Consider the following 19,714-nt stretch of genomic DNA (forward strand, 5'->3'; position numbering starts at 1 on the left):
ACGTCGGGCCCTCAGGCCACCCTCATGGAGCCTGTTTCTGATTGTTTGGTCAGAAACATTCACACCAGTGGCCTGCTGGAGGTCATTTTGTTGGGCTCTGGCAGTGCTCATCCTGTTCCTCCTTGCACAAAGAAGCAGATATCAATCCTGCTGAGGGTTGAAGGACCTTCTACGGCCCTGTCCAGCTATCCTGGAGTAACTACCTGTCTCCTGGAAACTCCTCCATGCGTCCAGGTACCGCAGTGATGCCCTGGTCCAGATCTGGGAGGAGATCCCCCAGGACACCATCCGTAGTCTCATTAGGAGCATGCCCCGACGTTGTCAGGCATGCGTACAAGCACGTGGGGGCCACACAAACTACTGAGAATCATTTTGAGTTGCTACAATGACATTTTAGCCAAATGGACCAGTGTGCTGCATCATTTTTTCACTTTAATTTTTGGGGTGTCTTTGATTTCCCCCCTCTATAGGGTGATCATTTTCATTTCTATCAAATTATGTGGCATCATTTTGTTACTAATACATCACCCACTTATTATCAGGAAAGATGTTCAAGATCATTTTTACCCCAGTTTAGATCTGATGTGTTTTCGAAGTGTTCCTTGAATTTTTGTGAGCAGTGTATAAGAATAAATTAATTACATGTATTGTATGCTTTGTGAAATACACTACTTTTTAAATTTACCAGACAAAAGGTGAATTTGCACAAAGTATCGGTATCAGATCGGTATTGTCAATACCAGTTTAAATCTTAATCAGTATCGGATCGGAAAGGAAATCAGCGGTATCGGACGCCACTAGTGAATTGCTTGCACCTGCTGGTTGATGCTCACGTGCAGCCTCTTAGTTTAAAGTCGGCCTGTCGTCATTGACGCGCTGAAGGCTTCATTTTTTTAACGTCTTTCTTAAACGTAATTCCTCCCCATCTCCACAAAAAAATGCCTCCTAAAAAGAATTCAACTGTTGTCGATGAGAAAGCCTCCTCCAGCAATGCGCCGGTGCTCAAAAAAATGGGTAAGCAGGTTGTTTTGGTCGAAATGAAGGTTAGCTGCTAATGCAAATAGTGTTTTGTTTTTTAGGTCCTGTAACTGTACGCAAGATGTCAGCGCATCCTCCAACACTCATCATGGTGAGGGAGGCGCTCATAGAACTGGACTCCAGAAAGGGGGTCTCGTTGCAGGCCATCCAGAACTTTATCAAGCGCAACTACCCGTCTGTGGATCACGTACGGGTCAAGCACTTTGTCCGCAGAGCCATCAAAAAAGGCCTGGAAACGGGCATCTTGGTGAGGCCAGCCCACGCCACTGTCGCCGTAGGCGTCATGGGCAGATTTCGGGTAATGGAAGATGAACGAACTCAAGTGTTGTTAAATGTATAAAGTTATTTTTTTTAATTTATTATGCTGTGTGAAGCTTGCACCAAAGACCAAAGAATCCAAACCCAAAGCCCCCAAAGTGAAAGAGAACGTGGATCCCAATGTGCAGAAAGCAGCAAAGGAGGAAACCAAGAAGATAAAAACTGATAATGGTAAATCCTCATCCTCTAACGAGATCAAATCCACGGTGATGATAAAATAAGTGCTAATTGCTCCTTTTATGTGAAGGTGCCACAAAGAAAGCTGCTGCAAATAAACCAAAGAAAGAGGTAAGTTTTTATTTATTTTTTTAATGGTCACAAAAATTCCACTTTAATCTGTTCCAAACTGTCACTGCCTCAAAACCATTAATTATAGCCATTTAAGAATGGAAAGGTCTCCTATAATGCTAAACAGCAATATAATAGCAATAATAGAGCCTGTTTGAATGGAATGCCATATGCAAAAAATGTCATTTTTGGCCCTTGTTTGCTCCACTTTTGAGAGAAGAGGTTCTTTGGAAGTTCTGTCTTTCATGGTATGGTAACCTTTTTAACATTTAAATATCAAAAGGTAAAATTGCTTTAAAACCAACTCGCATAATGATACCGTCAGCTTGTTGTGGTGGTTCATAGGTATTGCTGGGATGTTGGCAAGCTTAATCTGATTGGGGGTGTCCAAACTTTCCACCTAGGGCCGCTTATTAAAGGTCAGTGGATGCGGGGGTATTTTGATACTTCATTAATGTATGTAAAAAGGCTAAAGACATTTTATAAGTAAAGGCAAAACTTTGTTAGCTTTAAGTGACAATGTATTAAAACTCTGCTACATGCATGTTGGCTTCTGCCTGATAGTTACACATTTGTGTATGCAAATGTATTTTGCACTAAGCAGCCATGACAAGTGCTTTCCTCTGCATTTCCTGTTGACTTTTTTTGTTTTGCCATCACTGTTACCCTTCTGTGGTAGCATCACAAAAGTTTTCACACTTTAGACTGAAAATCAATTTAATCTTTAGCAAAGTTTTGTTTCTCAAGGAGTCAAAGGTTCCCAAAAGGTCAAAGAAAGATGAGGTGCTCCCCGCCACCAAGGTGGTGCCCGCCAAGAAGCCCAAAGCTAAAAAAGCTGCAGACAAGGAAGAGGATGAAGAGGCTGCATCTTCTGTGAAGGCCAAGGCGAAGCCTAAGGAGGCCAAGCTGAAGGAGCCTAAGGAGGCCAAGCCTAAGAAGGTGAAAGAGGCCAAGGCAGCAAAGGGTAAAGCTGCCAAAGGGTCCAAGGATCCTGCACCAAAAGCCCCCGCTAAAGGAGGAAGGAAAAAGAATACGGAGTGAATATTTTTTTCTTAAACTACTGTACATTTGTTTTTTGTTTTTTTCTTTCCCCAAATAAAATTGTAACTTTTGTAGCTCTTTGCATTGTGGAGTATTTAACTCATTTCACAGTAATGGAATCAAAATCCGCTGTACTATCACAGCATATAACTGTAATCAAACAATTGTACAGCAGGTGGCGGTATGACTTTAAAGTGAGACGGAAGAAGAAGAAGCGCTTCCTGAGTGCCACACCACCGAGCCCGCGCTTTTTCTTCCGAAACGGATCTGATTTGGGGGAAAAGCACTCGTTCGTAAGGTCGTGTTTTAAGCCATTTACCTTGTAATCCTTTCAACTGCCACTAGAATTATTTTAACTGTTCGTTTGTTTTTATTTTACTTTTGAGTTACTGCTTTTGTGTTTGGCAGTTGCACTTTCTTCACTGTCGCATTTCCTTTTCCCCTCTCTTCACAAGAAAAGCGTATCAGTTAGTACAACCTTCACATTAAAAGCGGTATCATCGGGAAAACAGTAGTGGAACATGAAACAGTGCTTCAACTTTAAGTTCCTTTAATACGTTAGCTAACCAGTTGTTTGCACTGTGTGCGAGCACTGATCTGTATAATGTATCTGGATAGCTCATTGGCGATGACTTGTGAAGGCAAACGGCCGCCATATTGCTACTCGCAAGAAACACTTCTCGGGCAAGCTTTTGCTTTCGTGGTGAACTTATTTTATTAATTCGGATAGGACACAAATGTCGTCTTAAGATGCCTGCATGTGCAGCTATTAACTGCACAAACCGCCAATTCAAAGGCTGTGGACGAACATTTCACGTGTAAGTATGACTGAAATGTAGATTTATGATTGATAATTTAAGGGTTTTGCACTGTCGATCTCTCAGATATTTTCGATCGTATAAAATTCCTCTGATGAAATGTATGTCCAGAATTGATACGTTTATATAGCTCTATAATAGCTAAGAGGAAATTTACGTACTTTTTTGTTATATCATGATATATGTATTTTTTAAGGGACGAAGGTTGCGTTACTTGAAGGAATGGGAGAATCTCAGTGTTTCCATGATGCTTACCAGGCATTGTATACAGTGCAGTTAGCAAGCCAGTTTGCATACAATTGAGTCGACATGACCCTTCATTTGGATAAACAATTATTTTTTTTTGCTGCTGAATGACTGACGTAAAAGGATTCATTCATATGATATGTTCTGGAAAATAATATTACTGAACATGCATACCGGTATGTTTGAGATTGCAAACAACGTATTGTCTTACCCAAAGCATATGGTTTTGTTTCAGTGTTGTTTTTTTTCGTGTGTGTGTGGATGTATGTGTTTATGGTTATTATGTAACAGATGCGGAAAAAAAACATGTATTATCATGTCTGTAATGTTTTTGTTTATGGGTTAATTTCTCCAAAATCCCTACTTTGTGATTTGTTTTGGTTTCTTCTTAAGTTATAATTTAACATCTGTAACTTTATTTTCGTATTTCCTTTGCCATGGTATGAGCTTTTATTTTGAAGGCTCAGGGGATGTCATACTGTTGCTCACGTCGTCAGTCAGTCCATGTTTGTGCTGGCTGACAGGTACGTTGGTGTGGGAGCAACTAAGTTTTGTAATAACATTTCAGTGGTTAAAATATTGCTTTATATTAACCTAATGGGACCCCTGTTGTTACTTATTTATGTTTCTTTAACAATATGTCGTGTAGTGTGGTTTTGGGGGTGTTTTTGACTGTGGGAGAGCAAGCTAACTAATTAGCTATCAGCCACGTTTTTCTCTTATTGGGGGTGGGGTGTGCGTGAGCGTGCATTGTGCTGAATGTGCCTTGTTCTTGTATAGGCCTGTTGCTGTTGAGGAGCTCACGTGCATGTCCTCATTGTATATTCCACCACACTGCAGGTATATTGTTTTACATTGAATGATTTATTTCTTTTATTCCGTTTCTTGTGCTTCAGTTATGTGTATTTAAGTTAATGGAATTGCATTATTGTTATGTATTGTATTTATTTCATGTCATTTCATGACCTTTGTTATTTACTTTACTTTCTTTACATTTTGAGTCCATGTTTGTGCTGGCTGACAGGCCTGTTGCTGTTGAGGAGCTCACGTGCATGTCCTCATTGTATATTCCACCACACTGCAGATTCCACCATACTGCAGGAATAAACTCCTGTTCCAAAGCCATCTCTGTGTCCCTTCATCGTGCACCAGAACACAACGCAGTATAGCCGGGACCTGCGGATACACTGGCAGCCCGGCGACATTGGTGCCGTGACCCGGATTTCTTCTCTTCAGATCATCGTCAGAGTGATCACCGGTGGTTGCTGGAACAAGTACAGTAGGGACACTGTAAAGATTTTGGAAAAAAGTATATATAGATTACACACTGAAGCCACTGAGGACTGTTGATATTTTTTATTTTCCATGAACCTGAATTCAGCGAATTTGTTTGTGTGTATGTAAAATAAGTTTCATTTGCCTTTCTATATTGTCACTAGATGAAAGTGAACACACTGGCTACAATGGCAGACAGTGAGGCTGGTAAGGGATTGCTTACCTATGATGACAGTGTTCATACAAGTCTTGGGCGAGGTCGGGGTTTGGGAGGTTATGCAACTCCACTTAAGGGTGTTAGTATGGTGGGTCACCCAGTTTTATCTTCCACTCGCGCGAACCATGATAGCCTCACACCAAGACAGCATGAACCTAAGTCTGTCACTAGTTTTACAGGCATGGGGAGGGGAGTTGGAGTGGTTGGTCTCAGTACACCATGTTTAACCCACATGCACGCTGATGCATCTCCTCCCAGGCAACAGTGGTTTGATGGAAGCAGCAACTCCCCCGACATAGGAAGCCTTATAACACAGTTAGCCCACCAAATTGGTGAGAACATTGCTAATCAGATACAGAAGACTGCAGGTAGTCAGAATGACAAAAGTACTCCCACATCTAGTGCAAATATAGCCGAGGCCCATCCTGAGTTAAATATGACTGGAATGAAGTTTGTGATGCAAGCTGATGTCAAAGAGCCACCACATTTCAGGGGTGATGGAACTGATAAGCACACAATACATGAATGGGAAGAAATTATGGATGTCTATTTGAGGAAAAGGGGCATTCCAACACATGAACACTCACAAGAGGTAACGTCGAAACTGATGGGAAAGGCTCGAGATGTTGTAAAGGTCACACTCCGCAGTATCCCTTCTTTAAAGCCTGCTGAAGACCCCAAGCTTGTTTTTGATATTCTTAAGCAGCATTTCAGTGAGGTAACATATTCGACAATGCCCCTTGCAGATTTTTACAACACATTACCTCTGGCAGGAGAAGGTCCAATGGATTATTGGATCCGCCTGAACAAAGCAGTGGATGTGGCTGATGAGTGTCTAAGGAGACAGGGTAGGAATATTGAGGACCCTGCTCATGAAGTCACCATGATGTTTGTAAAACACTGTCCTGACACTGCACTCTCAAGTGTTCTCAAGTGTAGAACAGCAGAGAAATGGACATCACATGAGATACAGGAACACCTCATAGAACATCAGAGAGAGGCCAAAACAAAGACCCAAGGTAAAATGCGTCGCCCATCACCGCACAGGCAGGTAGGGGCCCATGCTCAGATTTTAACCCCGGAAGGTGTAACTGTCGAAAAGGTGAGGGAGTTCACTGTTGAACAGAATGCGACAGGGCTGTCGTCCACTTCTCCAGCAGAGAATACTTGCATTCAGTCACTCATCGGCTTGCTGGATCGTGTGTTGGAGCAGAAAGTCCATACAGTAGTGGCCACAGAACCTAGAAGGGAACAATCACGTGTCTTTCAAAGGATTTGTAAAGTCTGCCAGGCCATGGATCATTCCACCACAATGCATTGCAGGCAGGAAAACCTTTGCATGAGCTGTTTCAGACCAGGTCACTGGAAGCGAGAATGCCGACAGCGTAGGTCAAGACAGAACGGCCTACCCAATCTGACTCAGTCTCAACCCAGAGATGGACAAGGTGCGTCATCTTTAAACCACATGGCTCACATATAGAGAGGGGACGTGTGAGCACCAAAGAAACAACCCTCAAATGTGTTGAAGATTTGAAGGAAGTGTATGCCAATGTATGTAAAATGATACCAAATGATTGCACAGTCATAGTTCAAAACATCCACAGAGTTGACCCGTATGGCGAGTTATTTCATGCTGCAGTGACAATCAATGGTTCTGTTCAGTTGCGAGGACTGCTTGATTCTGGATCAATGGCTTGCACAATAAGTGAAGTGGCAGAACAGAAACTTGTATCAGAGAACATCCTGACGCAACAGCAAGAAATGACACAGCGTGTTATCCTTGTCGGCTGTGGGGGAGTACAGGTGACTCCAAAGGGCATGTATGACTTGGAAGTGGAATTGTATGGAGTTAAGTGCATGGTTCCAGTCCTGGTAGTTGCGGGACAGAAAGATGAGATCATCATAGGCACTAACATGTTGAAGTATGTAGTCCATCAAATGAAGAACGATGATGATTATTGGAAACTTATCTCTTGCAATGTACAGGAGTCTGCAGAGTGTGAGCAGTTTCTGGAGATGATGGCTAACCTGACAAGGTGGAGAGGGACTGATGTACCAGATAAAGTGGGCACAGTTAAGTTGACCCAGGCAGTAACACTACAGCCTAAACAGGAATACCTGTTGTGGGGTCGGTTGCCCAGTAATGTCCCAATGTCACCTGGTAGCACGGTGGTGGTGGAACACACAACTGCTAAGTGTGTCCCGCGAGGCATTGTTATTGGCAGAGTGGTCACACCTTTGTGGGGAGATGGTTGGACTCCCATGAAAGTGACCAATATCACTGAAAAACCCGTCACTTTGAAAAGAAACTGTAAGATAGCAGATGTTTCTCCATGCATTGCCGCTGAAGACTTCACACTGTTTCAAGGCTCTTGTCAGGGAAAGAAGGACACAGATGAAGTAAAGCATGATCAAAACAACATAAGTACTGCTACTACTGACCCGAAACAGAAGTTGAAGAACCTTGGCTTGGGAGATGTTGATGTTGATAGTTGCCAGGTGAGCCACTCTACTAAAACTCAACTGCTGGAAATGCTGGAGCGATATGAGGATGTTTTCTCAAAACATCCCCTGGATTGTGGTGAAGCCAAGGGCTTTGTGCACAGAATTCGACTCACAGACGACCGTCCTTTCCGCCTCCCATACCGCAGAGTCCCTCCAGCTCATTATCAAAAACTGCGCCAAGTCCTCACTGAGATGGAAGAGCAGGGAATCATTCGAAAATCATTGAGTGAATTTGCCTCCCCTCTAGTGATGGTGTGGAAAAAGAATGGCGACCTCCGAATTTGCACAGATTTTCGATGGCTGAATGCAAGGACCATTAAGGATGCTCACCCTCTGCCACATCAGGCTGACTGTTTGGCTGCCCTTGGCGGGAACTCTGTCTTCAGCACTATGGATTTAACATCAGGGTTTTATAACCTGCCCATGCACGAGGAAGACAAGAAGTATACCGCCTTCACAACACCACTGGGCTTGCATGAATATAACAGGATGCCGCAAGGCCTTTGTAATAGTCCTGCATCCTTTATGAGAATGATGCTGAGCATTTTTGGGGACTTAAACTTCAGCAGTTTGCTATGTTATCTTGATGATCTGTTAGTCTTTGCCCCATCGGAACAAGAAGCACTCATGAGGCTGGAGATCGTCTTCCAGAGATTAAGAGAGCACAACCTTAAGTTGAGCCCAAAAAAATGTCACCTGCTCCGAAGGTCTGTGAAATTCCTTGGCCACGTCATTGATGGAGATGGAGTCGCTGTTGATCCTGATAAAGTGGAAGTCATTGTCAAAATGGCAAAGAAAGATTTGATGGAGGATGATGGATGCACACCTTCAATTCGAAGAGTAAAGTCATTTCTAGGGATGGTATTTTACTACCAACACTTCATACCAAACTGCTCTTCAATTGCAAAGCCTCTGTTTGCTCTCACCGCAGGTCAAAAACGGAGGGGAAAGGTTGGTAAAATAAATGGAAAGTCAGGAGTCTTCAGAAAGCTTAAACCGGCTGACTGGACTGATGATTGCAACTCTGCCTTTGTCAGTCTCAAAGAGAAGCTTTTGAACTGTGTAGTCCTCACTCACCCAGACTTCACTAAACCGCTGATCCTGTCCATCGATGCCTCGCTCGATGGTCTTGGGGCAGTTTTGTCTCAGATACCGGAGGGAGAGACCAAGGCTCGTCCAATAGCCTTTGCAAGCAAGACCCTCACTGGCTCACAAAAGAGGTACCCTGCCCACCGCTTAGAATTTTTAGCATTGAAGTGGAGTGTTTGTGAAAAATTCGGCCATTGGTTGAAGGGTCACTGTTTTACAGTATGGACTGATAATAACCCTCTGACGTACATAATGACGAAACCGAAACTCGATGCGTGCGAACAACGGTGGGTGGCCAAGTTGTCCCCATACACCTTTAGTATCAAGCATATCCCCGGAACAAAGAATATCGTGGCAGATGCTTTAAGTAGAGATCCATTTACCCGGTCAGTGAGTCAAAGGCTGATCAGTGAGTCATATGAGAACCTCTTGGCAGAGGCTAATGGGACAAAGGAAGGAGGAGTGCAGGATGTTTTTCGGTGCAAAGTTCAGTGTCTTCAGACAGATGATTCTGGTCATGTCACCCTGGGTGTCACTTCGTCTGATGTAAAGTCCATGCTCGAGGCTCACATTGACTGGGAAAAGGCCGCAGAAACGCGGGCCGTTCAGTTTATCAAGGCTCTTCCCCAGATGGTGCCCTCAGGACATGACACACTGTCAGCTCTGTCCTCAGAAGAGCTCAGGCGCAGTCAGGAGACAGATCCAGACATCCAGGAGGTCCTGCTATCTGTGGCGCGCGGAAAACAGCCATCTAGGAGGGAGAGAAGTAGGTTAGCTCCTAAGGCACGAGCACTATGTAAGCAGTGGCACCATCTGAAAATCCAAGATGGCGTCCTGTATAGACTCATCAGAGATCCATTGACCAGACACACAAGGTACCAGTTTGTCCTACCTGCTATTTGGAAGACCAAGGCTCTCTCTGGTGTGCATGACCTTGCAGGTCATCAAGGGCAAGCCAGGACCCTACACCTCGCCAGACAACGTTTTTTCTGGCCGCAAATGGAAAGAGACATTAAAGAATATGTGAAATGCTGCCAGCGATGTATTCTCGCTAAAACCCCTGAACCAGCTGCACGGGCTCCTTTGGAGAGCATCCACACTTCCGCACCCATGGAGTTGGTGTGTATAGATTTTTGGAGCGCTGAGGACAGCAAACAGAGATCAGTGGATGTTCTGGTAGTAACGGACCACTTTACTAAGATGGCCCATGCTTTCCCCTGTGTAAATCAGACGGCAAAACAAGTTGCAAAGAAGTTGTGGGATAATGTGTTTTGCATATATGGTTTTCCCGAGCGGATCCATTCTGATCAGGGAGCCAATTTTGAAAGCAATCTCATATCAGAACTTTTCAATCTTACAGGGGTGGCAAAGTCACATACAACAGCATATCACCCCATGGGAAACGGACAAACTGAGAGGTTCAATAGAACGCTTGGCAGTATGATACGTTGCTTGCCATTAGCAGCCAAACAGCATTGGGCACAGCAGATACAAACCTTGACTTTTGCTTACAATGCCACAGTGCATGAAACAACTGGATATGCTCCATTTTATTTGATGTTTGGTCGAGTTCCGAGACTCCCAGTCGACATGGTCTTCAAGCAGGTATTGAAGGATGCCAATGTGGTTGACAGCAGATCTTATGCCAGCAAACTTATGACAAATCTTCATGAAGCTGCTGCTATTGCCCAGAGACATGCACGAAAAGAGCAGCTACATCAAGCTGATGGTTACAACAAAAGGGTCCGGGGCACTTGTCTGCATGTTGGAGATAGAGTCTTGCTTGCCAACAAAGCAGAAAGGGGAAAAAAGAAGTTGGCTGATAAGTGGGAACCAACAATTTATACAATCATTGATTGCAATCCCCAAACCCATATCTACAGAATCGAAGATGTGACTGGGAAGACCAAAGTTGTGCATCGGAACTTGATACTGGACGTGAGCTTTTTACCATTCCCTAACCAGACCAGTGCAGAAGCTGAGTCAGTTGCCTTAGATGGGAACGGTGGGTCTCCGTATAGGCCACCCAGCACTTTGAATGGTCTGGCAGAAGAAAACTCTGTGGATAGGACTCGATCATGGCTGCGATGGTCATCTAATGCTGACAGTGAGTCACTAGAAGAGGAAATGGAGTCAGAACAAGAGAATGACATGTCATGTTTTCCAATCAGAGACGCTGGTCACATGATGTGCGAAGACTCCCAGACCGACTCTGTAGTTGACAGGAGCGTGGGACAAAGTGAGGAGGTCTCATCGTTGAAAGACTCACCCAGTCCTAGTGGATTTTCGGAGTCACAGGTAGTCATTGATTATAAGGGCCCCTTGACAGGAGTCCCTAACATGAGAGAGACAGGGTCTTGTGACATCTTGCCCGCAACAGTGAGTGGTGGTCTTCCACCAGCCCAAGATTCAGGGCCTGAGGGTCGTGTTGTTAGGACACGTACGGGCAGGGTTGTTAAAGCAGTTAACAGATTGATAGAGAATATGGTGCAGAAGCCACTTTCCAAGGGTTTAGTGGAGGGGTTTAGTAGGAAATCTCAATCCTTGTTGAATTTGTTCTGATATGGCTATAAACCCATGGCAATACTGTAGTTTTGTACTTTGTTTGGTGGTGACATGTTCACGACAGTGGTATTTAGTGCCAAGATCTTATGTGGAGTAAAAGGCTCCACATTCACTAGGAGAAACAGCAGCCTGATCAACTCCTGTTCTCTCTGAGCTTATTTAGTAAGTAGCTTTCTATGCTGTATTAAGGACTGTGATTGCAGAGGTCATCTTGGTTTGGGTATGTGTGAACATTGTATCCCGTGATATGGGTTGATTTATTGCATGCTGTTATCTTAAAATGTTTAGGATTTTGGCGAAATTAAGGAGGGGTGAATGTAACAGATGCGGAAAAAAAACATGTATTATCATGTCTGTAATGTTTTTGTTTATGGGTTAATTTCTCCAAAATCCCTACTTTGTGATTTGTTTTGGTTTCTTCTTAAGTTATAATTTAACATCTGTAACTTTATTTTCGTATTTCCTTTGCCATGGTATGAGCTTTTATTTTGAAGGCTCAGGGGATGTCATACTGTTGCTCACGTCGTCAGTCAGTCCATGTTTGTGCTGGCTGACAGGTACGTTGGTGTGGGAGCAACTAAGTTTTGTAATAACATTTCAGTGGTTAAAATATTGCTTTATATTAACCTAATGGGACCCCTGTTGTTACTTATTTATGTTTCTTTAACAATATGTCGTGTAGTGTGGTTTTGGGGGTGTTTTTGACTGTGGGAGAGCAAGCTAACTAATTAGCTATCAGCCACGTTTTTCTCTTATTGGGGGTGGGGTGTGCGTGAGCGTGCATTGTGCTGAATGTGCCTTGTTCTTGTATAGGCCTGTTGCTGTTGAGGAGCTCACGTGCATGTCCTCATTGTATATTCCACCACACTGCAGGTATATTGTTTTACATTGAATGATTTATTTCTTTTATTCCGTTTCTTGTGCTTCAGTTATGTGTATTTAAGTTAATGGAATTGCATTATTGTTATGTATTGTATTTATTTCATGTCATTTCATGACCTTTGTTATTTACTTTACTTTCTTTACATTTTGAGTCCATGTTTGTGCTGGCTGACAGGCCTGTTGCTGTTGAGGAGCTCACGTGCATGTCCTCATTGTATATTCCACCACACTGCAGATTCCACCATACTGCAGGAATAAACTCCTGTTCCAAAGCCATCTCTGTGTCCCTTCATCGTGCACCAGAACACAACGCAGTATAGCCGGGACCTGCGGATACACTGGCAGCCCGGCTACAATTACACATTATGGTTATCACATATTATTCCTGTGGTTTTTGTTCAAATATATTTTTATATCAGAAAAGACGTTATTTGTATTTCATAACACAAACAAAACAAAATCAGCAAATGTTAAATGATTTTAAAGCTTGTTCAAAGTCACTCTCTTTTATGATTCATATTTTGTACAGACGAGAGCATAGTGAATTGTATGAAAGTAAGAAAAAAAAAGTAAAGGATCATGACCATGGATTTTAGTGGAAAAAAGGGATGGGATATGCAGTTAAAATTAAAATCTCTTTCTAGAGGAGTAAAACTGTGCATTGCTATAGGGGAATGCTGAGCCAGGGTGCAGAGTAGAATTTTGTCCCAAAGGCAATGAGAATTGGAAGGGGAAAAGTACATTTAATATAGCCAAAAGATAGAGAATAACGTATCAAATCGTTTTTAAGGGACGAAGGTTGCGTTACTTGAAAGAATGGGAAAATCTCCCCGCTTTTTAATTTAAAATATAGATGTTCTGCGAGCCTCTTCCTCTGCTTTGTACACTATGTACGCTGTGCGAATGTAGTCGCGATGTGAGTAGTAAGATGGCGTCTCTTTTGCTTCAGCGGCTTGCACTCCGGCGTGCGACGTATGAGCTATCCAGACTTATTAGTACAGATCAGTGTGTGCGAGTTGGCACTCAACCAAGGACTCATCAGCCACTTCCGTATTATGTCTCGCGGGGGGTTTGGTCGCCATGATGGTGAGCAGACTCTCGAAACATTGCATTGTAAAGATGTCCTTGGCACACTTCTCAGCGATTAATTGCTCTCATAGACGGTCCAAAAGACCACCTTTGTCATTTTTCAAGTTCCCCAAAAACAAAGACAGGTATGCGTGACAAAACATGTTGTAAATTTACATACTGAATAATATATAATAATAATAATAATGTTGCTTGATAAGCCTTGGTAGCACTGTAAGGAAGGAAAAAAACAACAGTTTCTTTCATACTGCTGCTCGGGTTTTTATTGACATCTACATTTAGGTCATATTTCTGCAGTATAATGGATTTGACACATTTATATATGTACATATAAATTCATTGTGTTCAGTTAATAACATTAATCTATTTTATCAAAGTGCACGCACAGCGTATAACTTTATTTTATACTCGGCTCAAAGCTAGTGAATACGTTGTACACTATTGTCCGACTAGCCCCGCCCACCTCTTTTGCCCACCATCATGGCGGACTTTCTCCTCCATAGCGTACTTACACTCAGTTCCATTCCTTTGCGGCTTACCCAGCGACCTGTTTAAACTCTAGAATCCTTGTTTCGTACGTCACTGATGCGGGCGAGATAGGATGTGAAGTATATTGTCTCGTGAAAGTTACGTACAGTAGGGCGAAAGAGGGTCAGATCATTCGCACTACCAATTGACACGGTTACCTTGTATGTTCGTCACAGGCCACCGTAGGCCACCTGACCAATCGGAAAGTAAGAGATGACGTCACCCAAGGGTCGCTTTCTGGTTACGTCACTGTCTGTCTATACACACAGTTCGAAGCGCGCTGTTGCAATCTGTTGCCATCCAAGGTGAGGCATGGCTAATGGCTATAAGGTTAGTGTAAGACGTTAATGTCATGTTTGACAATAAGTGTCACTGTAGTAGTAGTTGTTTGTGGCTACAAGTAGTTTACCATTGTAAGGGATGAGTTTTATTTTTATTATTTCTTATTGCAAACAGTGGTACAGAACAGTACATGCAGAATCACATGTAAATGCAGTCTTCAGAACAATATGATGGAAACTTGAACGAAAGGAAAAAAAACAAGTATAAAGATGTGCAAGGGATAACATTTAAAAATAAAAAATCCAAATGAACATATCACTTGAGTTTGTCTGTCATATGAATTGTTTTTATAATGTATGTAAGGTTCTCATTGCCTTTCTGTTTTTAATAATCAACTTCGGTGACTCATAATATTTTTTTATTTCAGAAGAAAACCCGTGAATGTTTGGTTAGATGACAACGCTCTGGATTTATGAATGTGGAAGTTGTCTAATAAAGAACTTTCACATCATTCTCCAAACCCTTCTGAAAGTTACTTTGTAGAAACAAGACCATTTGCTGTTTGATATCAACGAGTGTATTAAAGGACGCAAACAGTAAACTAAAAACGTCTGTCCAGAATGATTGAGAAATTGGACATTCATAAAATAAGTTGTTCGGTGACTCCTCTTGAATTTTGCATAGTGAGCATTGTGAGGAAATGTGCATTTCTTCAACTTTATTTGGAATGAAAAATCTATTGTGCTCATTCCAAATCTTTTCAAAGAGTGATGATGCCCTGTTTCATAATTGGCCTCTATTTAAAGCTTCTTTGAAGACACACAAAAGCAGATCCTTTATCTCATTCCAAAAAGTCTTGAAAAATTCAAAAGGTAAACCATCCGGGCCAGGACATTTTTTAAAGGGCACTTTGTTTACAATGTTATACAATTCATTTATTGTTACGGGGCTGTCACCTTTTATTGAGTTATGAGAAGATATTTTTGTTAAAGGATGAATCGTTTGGAAGAATGACTTACAATTCCTCACTATTAAAAAATGAGTATAGCTTTTGATAGACATTTGAGATGTATGTTTTAATTGCTTTCGTGTCTGAAATAAGTACATCACTTATGAAAAGTTTATCAATTCTTTTCGTAGACCCACATTTCTTCTCCAAGCTATAAAAGTAATTTGAATTTTTCTCCCCACGTTCTAACCATTTGGCTCTTGATCTTATACAGGCATCTAATCCAGTTTATCTCTAAGTTCATTTAACATGCATTTTTCATTTTCATTTACAATGGGTTTCCTAACCCTCCTGCTAATCTCTCTTAGAATATCTTCATATTCTTCAAGCTTTCTTCTGAGCAAAACCAATAGAAAAAACTCTGCATTCGTGTTTCAGCAATTCCCATTAATGAGTGGGAGTAACCCCCTCCATTTCCCTGTGCCTGATTATTATTTCTTTCATGGTCTGACTGAACGATTTATTGTTTAAGAAGGAGCAGTTTAGTTTCCAATATCCAGTGTTACATCTTCTAGCTTGCTTGGATTCTGACACTAATAAGAAGATCCAAGCATGGTCAGTAAGAGGCGCTGTTGCCACACCACGTGAGTGTAGAATGTTATTTATCAAGAATCTTGGAATCTGTCACTTCAATATCACAGAATGAATATGTAGAAATAAAGAACTTCTTTGTGATATTTATTCAATGTCATCGACACAGAATTTCTTTCCATCAATGAAGGCGAAGGCTCCTCTGAATCCGGCTTTCTTCACGTGTCTCCTGGCTTCCTCCACAAAGGGCCCCAGCTTGGCTCTCGCTTCTCTGTCGCGCTGTGTCAGATCTTCGCTGATTTTAATCTTCCGCTTGAGTTTTTGGCATCCGCCTAAATACAATCCCGCACTGAGCGTGACACAAACTGCACAATGATGCAGCATGGTTTCCCAGAGACGTTGCCAGTGCCTTTTCGTTGCTTTGGACTTAGTCGGCGTGCTATGTCCACAGAGCTTTGTACAGTGTCGGACAAGAGATCAGTTGCTGTTGTCTTGACATTCTCATCATCTTGTGCTCTGGTCAAGATAACTTGACATTCCAGCGGCGCTGATAAGCTTCTAACTCGTTTAATATGTTTATGTTTAATGTGTTTTTAAAATCAGCGATGCATATTTTATGCGTTTACGCATGAAATCTGTACCCTCGTAATACTGGTAAATACACAATATGGTGTGTTTTTTTTTTTTGCGCATTGTCGAGTAGACCCCTGACCCGCAAGCGCCAATACCAAATAGGTACAAATTTCACAAGCTCTCTGTTTTATGCCACACCGGCTTCACCCGCCCATCTCTAATGCATAATTAAAAGAACACAAAGGACGCATTCCATCCAGTGATGTGCAGTGAGGCTTATGGCTCGTGAGCCACTGACTCCTTTGGATTTTTTTTTATGTTAATAAAGGTTGGAACAACAGACAGCCCGTGTATTTTCAGCCGGTAAGTGGGCCTGTCCCAGCAGAGTGGGAGCTTTCCATGGAGGTTTCGGGGTCCAGGATCCGAGTTTGTGTTCGAGGGCTATGCAGCAAAGTGGTGGTGTGTAAATAGAGCTAATTGCTAAGTGTCACGAGGAGTGCGATTATTCGTTTCCACCGCAGGATGGCAGCATTTTGTGCATGCATTAACTGATTTTCCGCCAAAGAGGGCACTATTTCATGACCCCCCCCCCATCGGAGGGAAAGCTCTTGTCAAGTTTAGCTCTGGTACCATGTCTTTTGGTTTGCATTTTGCCATAGATGAGCGCAGTCCAGCCATTATTATTGGCTGCCATGTTTCCTCCGTTTTGTCAACTCCTCTCTTTTGAATCACCACTTGTACTTTTTGTCAACCTGTCTAAATTCTAATGCAAAACTCTTTACATGAAATGTACCACTTCTGTCTTTGCATGAATTGAATATCTGTCGATGACAATGTAAGTTTTTTCACATGAATTAAGTCCTGTAAATAGTCTACAAATAATGCACTTTGTCTCTCTTAGATTTTACAGACCCAAACGAGACGGCTGCCCCCCCCCGCTGGAGCAGCAAAAAGACATGCTGGTTGATGGTGATCTGTCTAACAGGTGTTTCACACTCTGTTCAGCGCATGTTTTTCACTATTTACGGGTTTCCAATCACTCATCACAGGCTTAAATGTCTTGTTTTTGTGGACCTTTGAATCCATTTGAGCTCATCTTTTTCCAGGATGGAATGATAATACAAGAGTTTTTTTTAAATGCGATTTTGATGATTGGAAAACAACATTTTCATATATTTTGCATTTTTTTTTATCATTTACACAGGACAAATATATAGATAGTCCATACACTCATCCTAATTTTACACAAAGTGACGCTGAAGTGTTTTATATTGTCTTTAATGATATTTTATTATGACAGACTGCAGATGGCAGATATAATAAAAACTGTTTAATAACAAATGTCAGAATGTTGTGGAGGAAGACACTTTCAATATGTGACATGACGCCTGGACACCTCCTGGTGTATACAAACATATCAAACAGCCGTATTTTAGCACCAAAACTTCATTTTTGTATTTATATATGACTGAAATATTAATGACTTTTGTTAGTCAGTGGCTGACACGGCAGCTACAATCTCCAAGCCAGACATAATTACTGCCCTAATGAAACAACACTGCCGTCTAAAATATGTAAGATATCAATCCACACAGATATCACATCATTGTGGTTACTTACAGACACGTAGTCTCCAAGGTAGAAGCGTATTTGAAAGTATTCCATAACAAAAAGCAATAACTTCACTTCATGAATTATTGCAGCCACTAGGTGTCGCCAAATAACCACCCACCACACCATTTAACTTGAAGGAAAACTGCACTTGAATGTTTGTTTGTGACCAGTCCAGGGTGTACCCCGCCTCTCGCCCGAAGTCAGCTGGGATAGGCTCCAGCATACCCGACCCTAGTGAGTATAAGCGGCATAGAAGATGGATGGATGGAAAACTGCACTTTTTTGGAATTTTGCCCATCATCTACAATCCTTACGTGAGACAAGAACTAATACGTCTTTCTCTTTTCTGTGCGTTTTAAAGATCTAAAAACAGATAAAATGAGCCAACTCATGACTGCATTTATGGGTAATGCTTATTCCTCCTATAAAGTCGTCTGAAAAAGTCTCCACAGAGCGCCAACAATGCACCATTTGCATATAATGTGACGTGCATATTAGCCAAGCTACAGCGGCATTATTATTACTATTAACATTGTTACGTCAAACAAACTACATTACTCGCATATTGACACTTAGCCATAATACACCGGTGAACCGCTGAGTCGCGCTCCAATGTCTCAGACCTGACCAAAAGGTAAGGCTACGGATTCGAGATGCTGCCACTTCTCCTGTGTTTTTATTTCTGAGTTTGAAAAAGTTAACGCTAGCTGAAGACATTCGTTTCTACGACGTTGCTATGCGAAATCAATGTGTCGAGCAAGGAAGCTCCGGTAATGCTTACAATGGCTGAAATGCTCAAAATACTGTAAGTATTACATGTTATCATGAATGTACCTGTTAGTACATGATCATTGCTGTATTTACAGTGTGTGTGTGTGTGTGTGTGTCTTGTGTTTGTGTGTCCAGAAGGTTCTCGGAAGAGGAGTCTGAGGACAGAGGAAAGAGCTTGTTAGGGGACGAGCTGTTTGAGCCACACTCAGACCAAAGTTTGGTCGAGATTCTTCATCAGCCACCAACACCTGCAAATGACTGATTATCAGGAGGTAAGTCACCTCTTCCTTACAGACCCAACAAGCAACGACAAATGTCAAATGTCACATGGGAGCCTAAAGTCCAAAAGAAACCTGGACTCAAACCTGGCTGGAAGAACAAATTCCAACCAATAGGGTGAGTAAAGTGTTTTTTTAGAGGGCTTTATAGGCGGTGAATCCTTATTAGATGCATTGTTAGTGACGGCCAGCACGTTATCACGAATACACTTGTTACTACATAGGTACAGCATGTACAGGCTTTAGGAATGTTGTTGAAGGTTTTTTAGAGGGCTTTGTAGGCAGAATAGGTGATTCCCTATTCCTTGCATTGTTACTGACTGCCTGCATGGGATCACATATCACACATCATACACCGTTAGAGCATGACAGTAGATATAAAACATTGTTGGAGGTTTTTGGAGCTTTCTTGGGATGGCTTTATTGCCAGAAGAGGTGAATCCTTATTACATGCATTGTTCGTGACGGCCAGCACGCTATTCCGAATGTACCTGTTACTTATAGTTTCAGCATGTACAGTATATAAAAGGTTGTTGGAGGTTTTTGGAGGTTTTTTTTTTAGCAGGCTTTATAGGCGGAGAAGGTTAATCTCTTTTACATGCATTGTTAGTGATGGCCAGCACGTAGGGTTAGGGTTAGGGTTAGGGTTAGGGTTTACATCCTTCCCATGGCTGAGATAAAGTTCCCACGCCACTCTTCAACATCCACACCTCATGTGATTACCATCTACTGGCACAAAGGACAGTTTCCATCAAGT

The 19,714-nt window shown here is 42.1% G+C and overlaps 1 protein-coding gene and 1 long non-coding RNA gene across 2 annotated transcripts; both read left to right on the forward strand.

Moving 5' to 3' along the window:
• Positions 1-888: 888 nt before the first annotated feature.
• LOC129186758 (protein B4) lies at positions 889-2,710 on the forward strand. The gene is made up of 5 exons (XM_054785356.1): positions 889-1,014; positions 1,080-1,336; positions 1,413-1,527; positions 1,604-1,644; positions 2,392-2,710. The coding sequence occupies exons 1-5, from the start codon at positions 939-941 to the stop codon at positions 2,683-2,685; spliced, it is 783 nt and encodes a 260-aa protein (XP_054641331.1). The 5' UTR covers positions 889-938; the 3' UTR covers positions 2,686-2,710.
• A 155-nt stretch (positions 2,711-2,865) lies between these two features.
• LOC129186580 (uncharacterized) lies at positions 2,866-19,473 on the forward strand. Its single transcript, XR_008572255.1, has 3 exons — positions 2,866-2,983; positions 17,196-17,279; positions 18,815-19,473. It is a non-coding gene; the product is annotated as an uncharacterized LOC129186580 (long non-coding RNA).
• The last annotated feature ends 241 nt before the right edge of the window (positions 19,474-19,714 follow it).

The sequence above is a fragment of the Dunckerocampus dactyliophorus genome, chromosome 8 (genome assembly GCF_027744805.1).
Source record: "Dunckerocampus dactyliophorus isolate RoL2022-P2 chromosome 8, RoL_Ddac_1.1, whole genome shotgun sequence".
Taxonomy (NCBI): Eukaryota; Metazoa; Chordata; class Actinopteri; order Syngnathiformes; family Syngnathidae; genus Dunckerocampus; species Dunckerocampus dactyliophorus.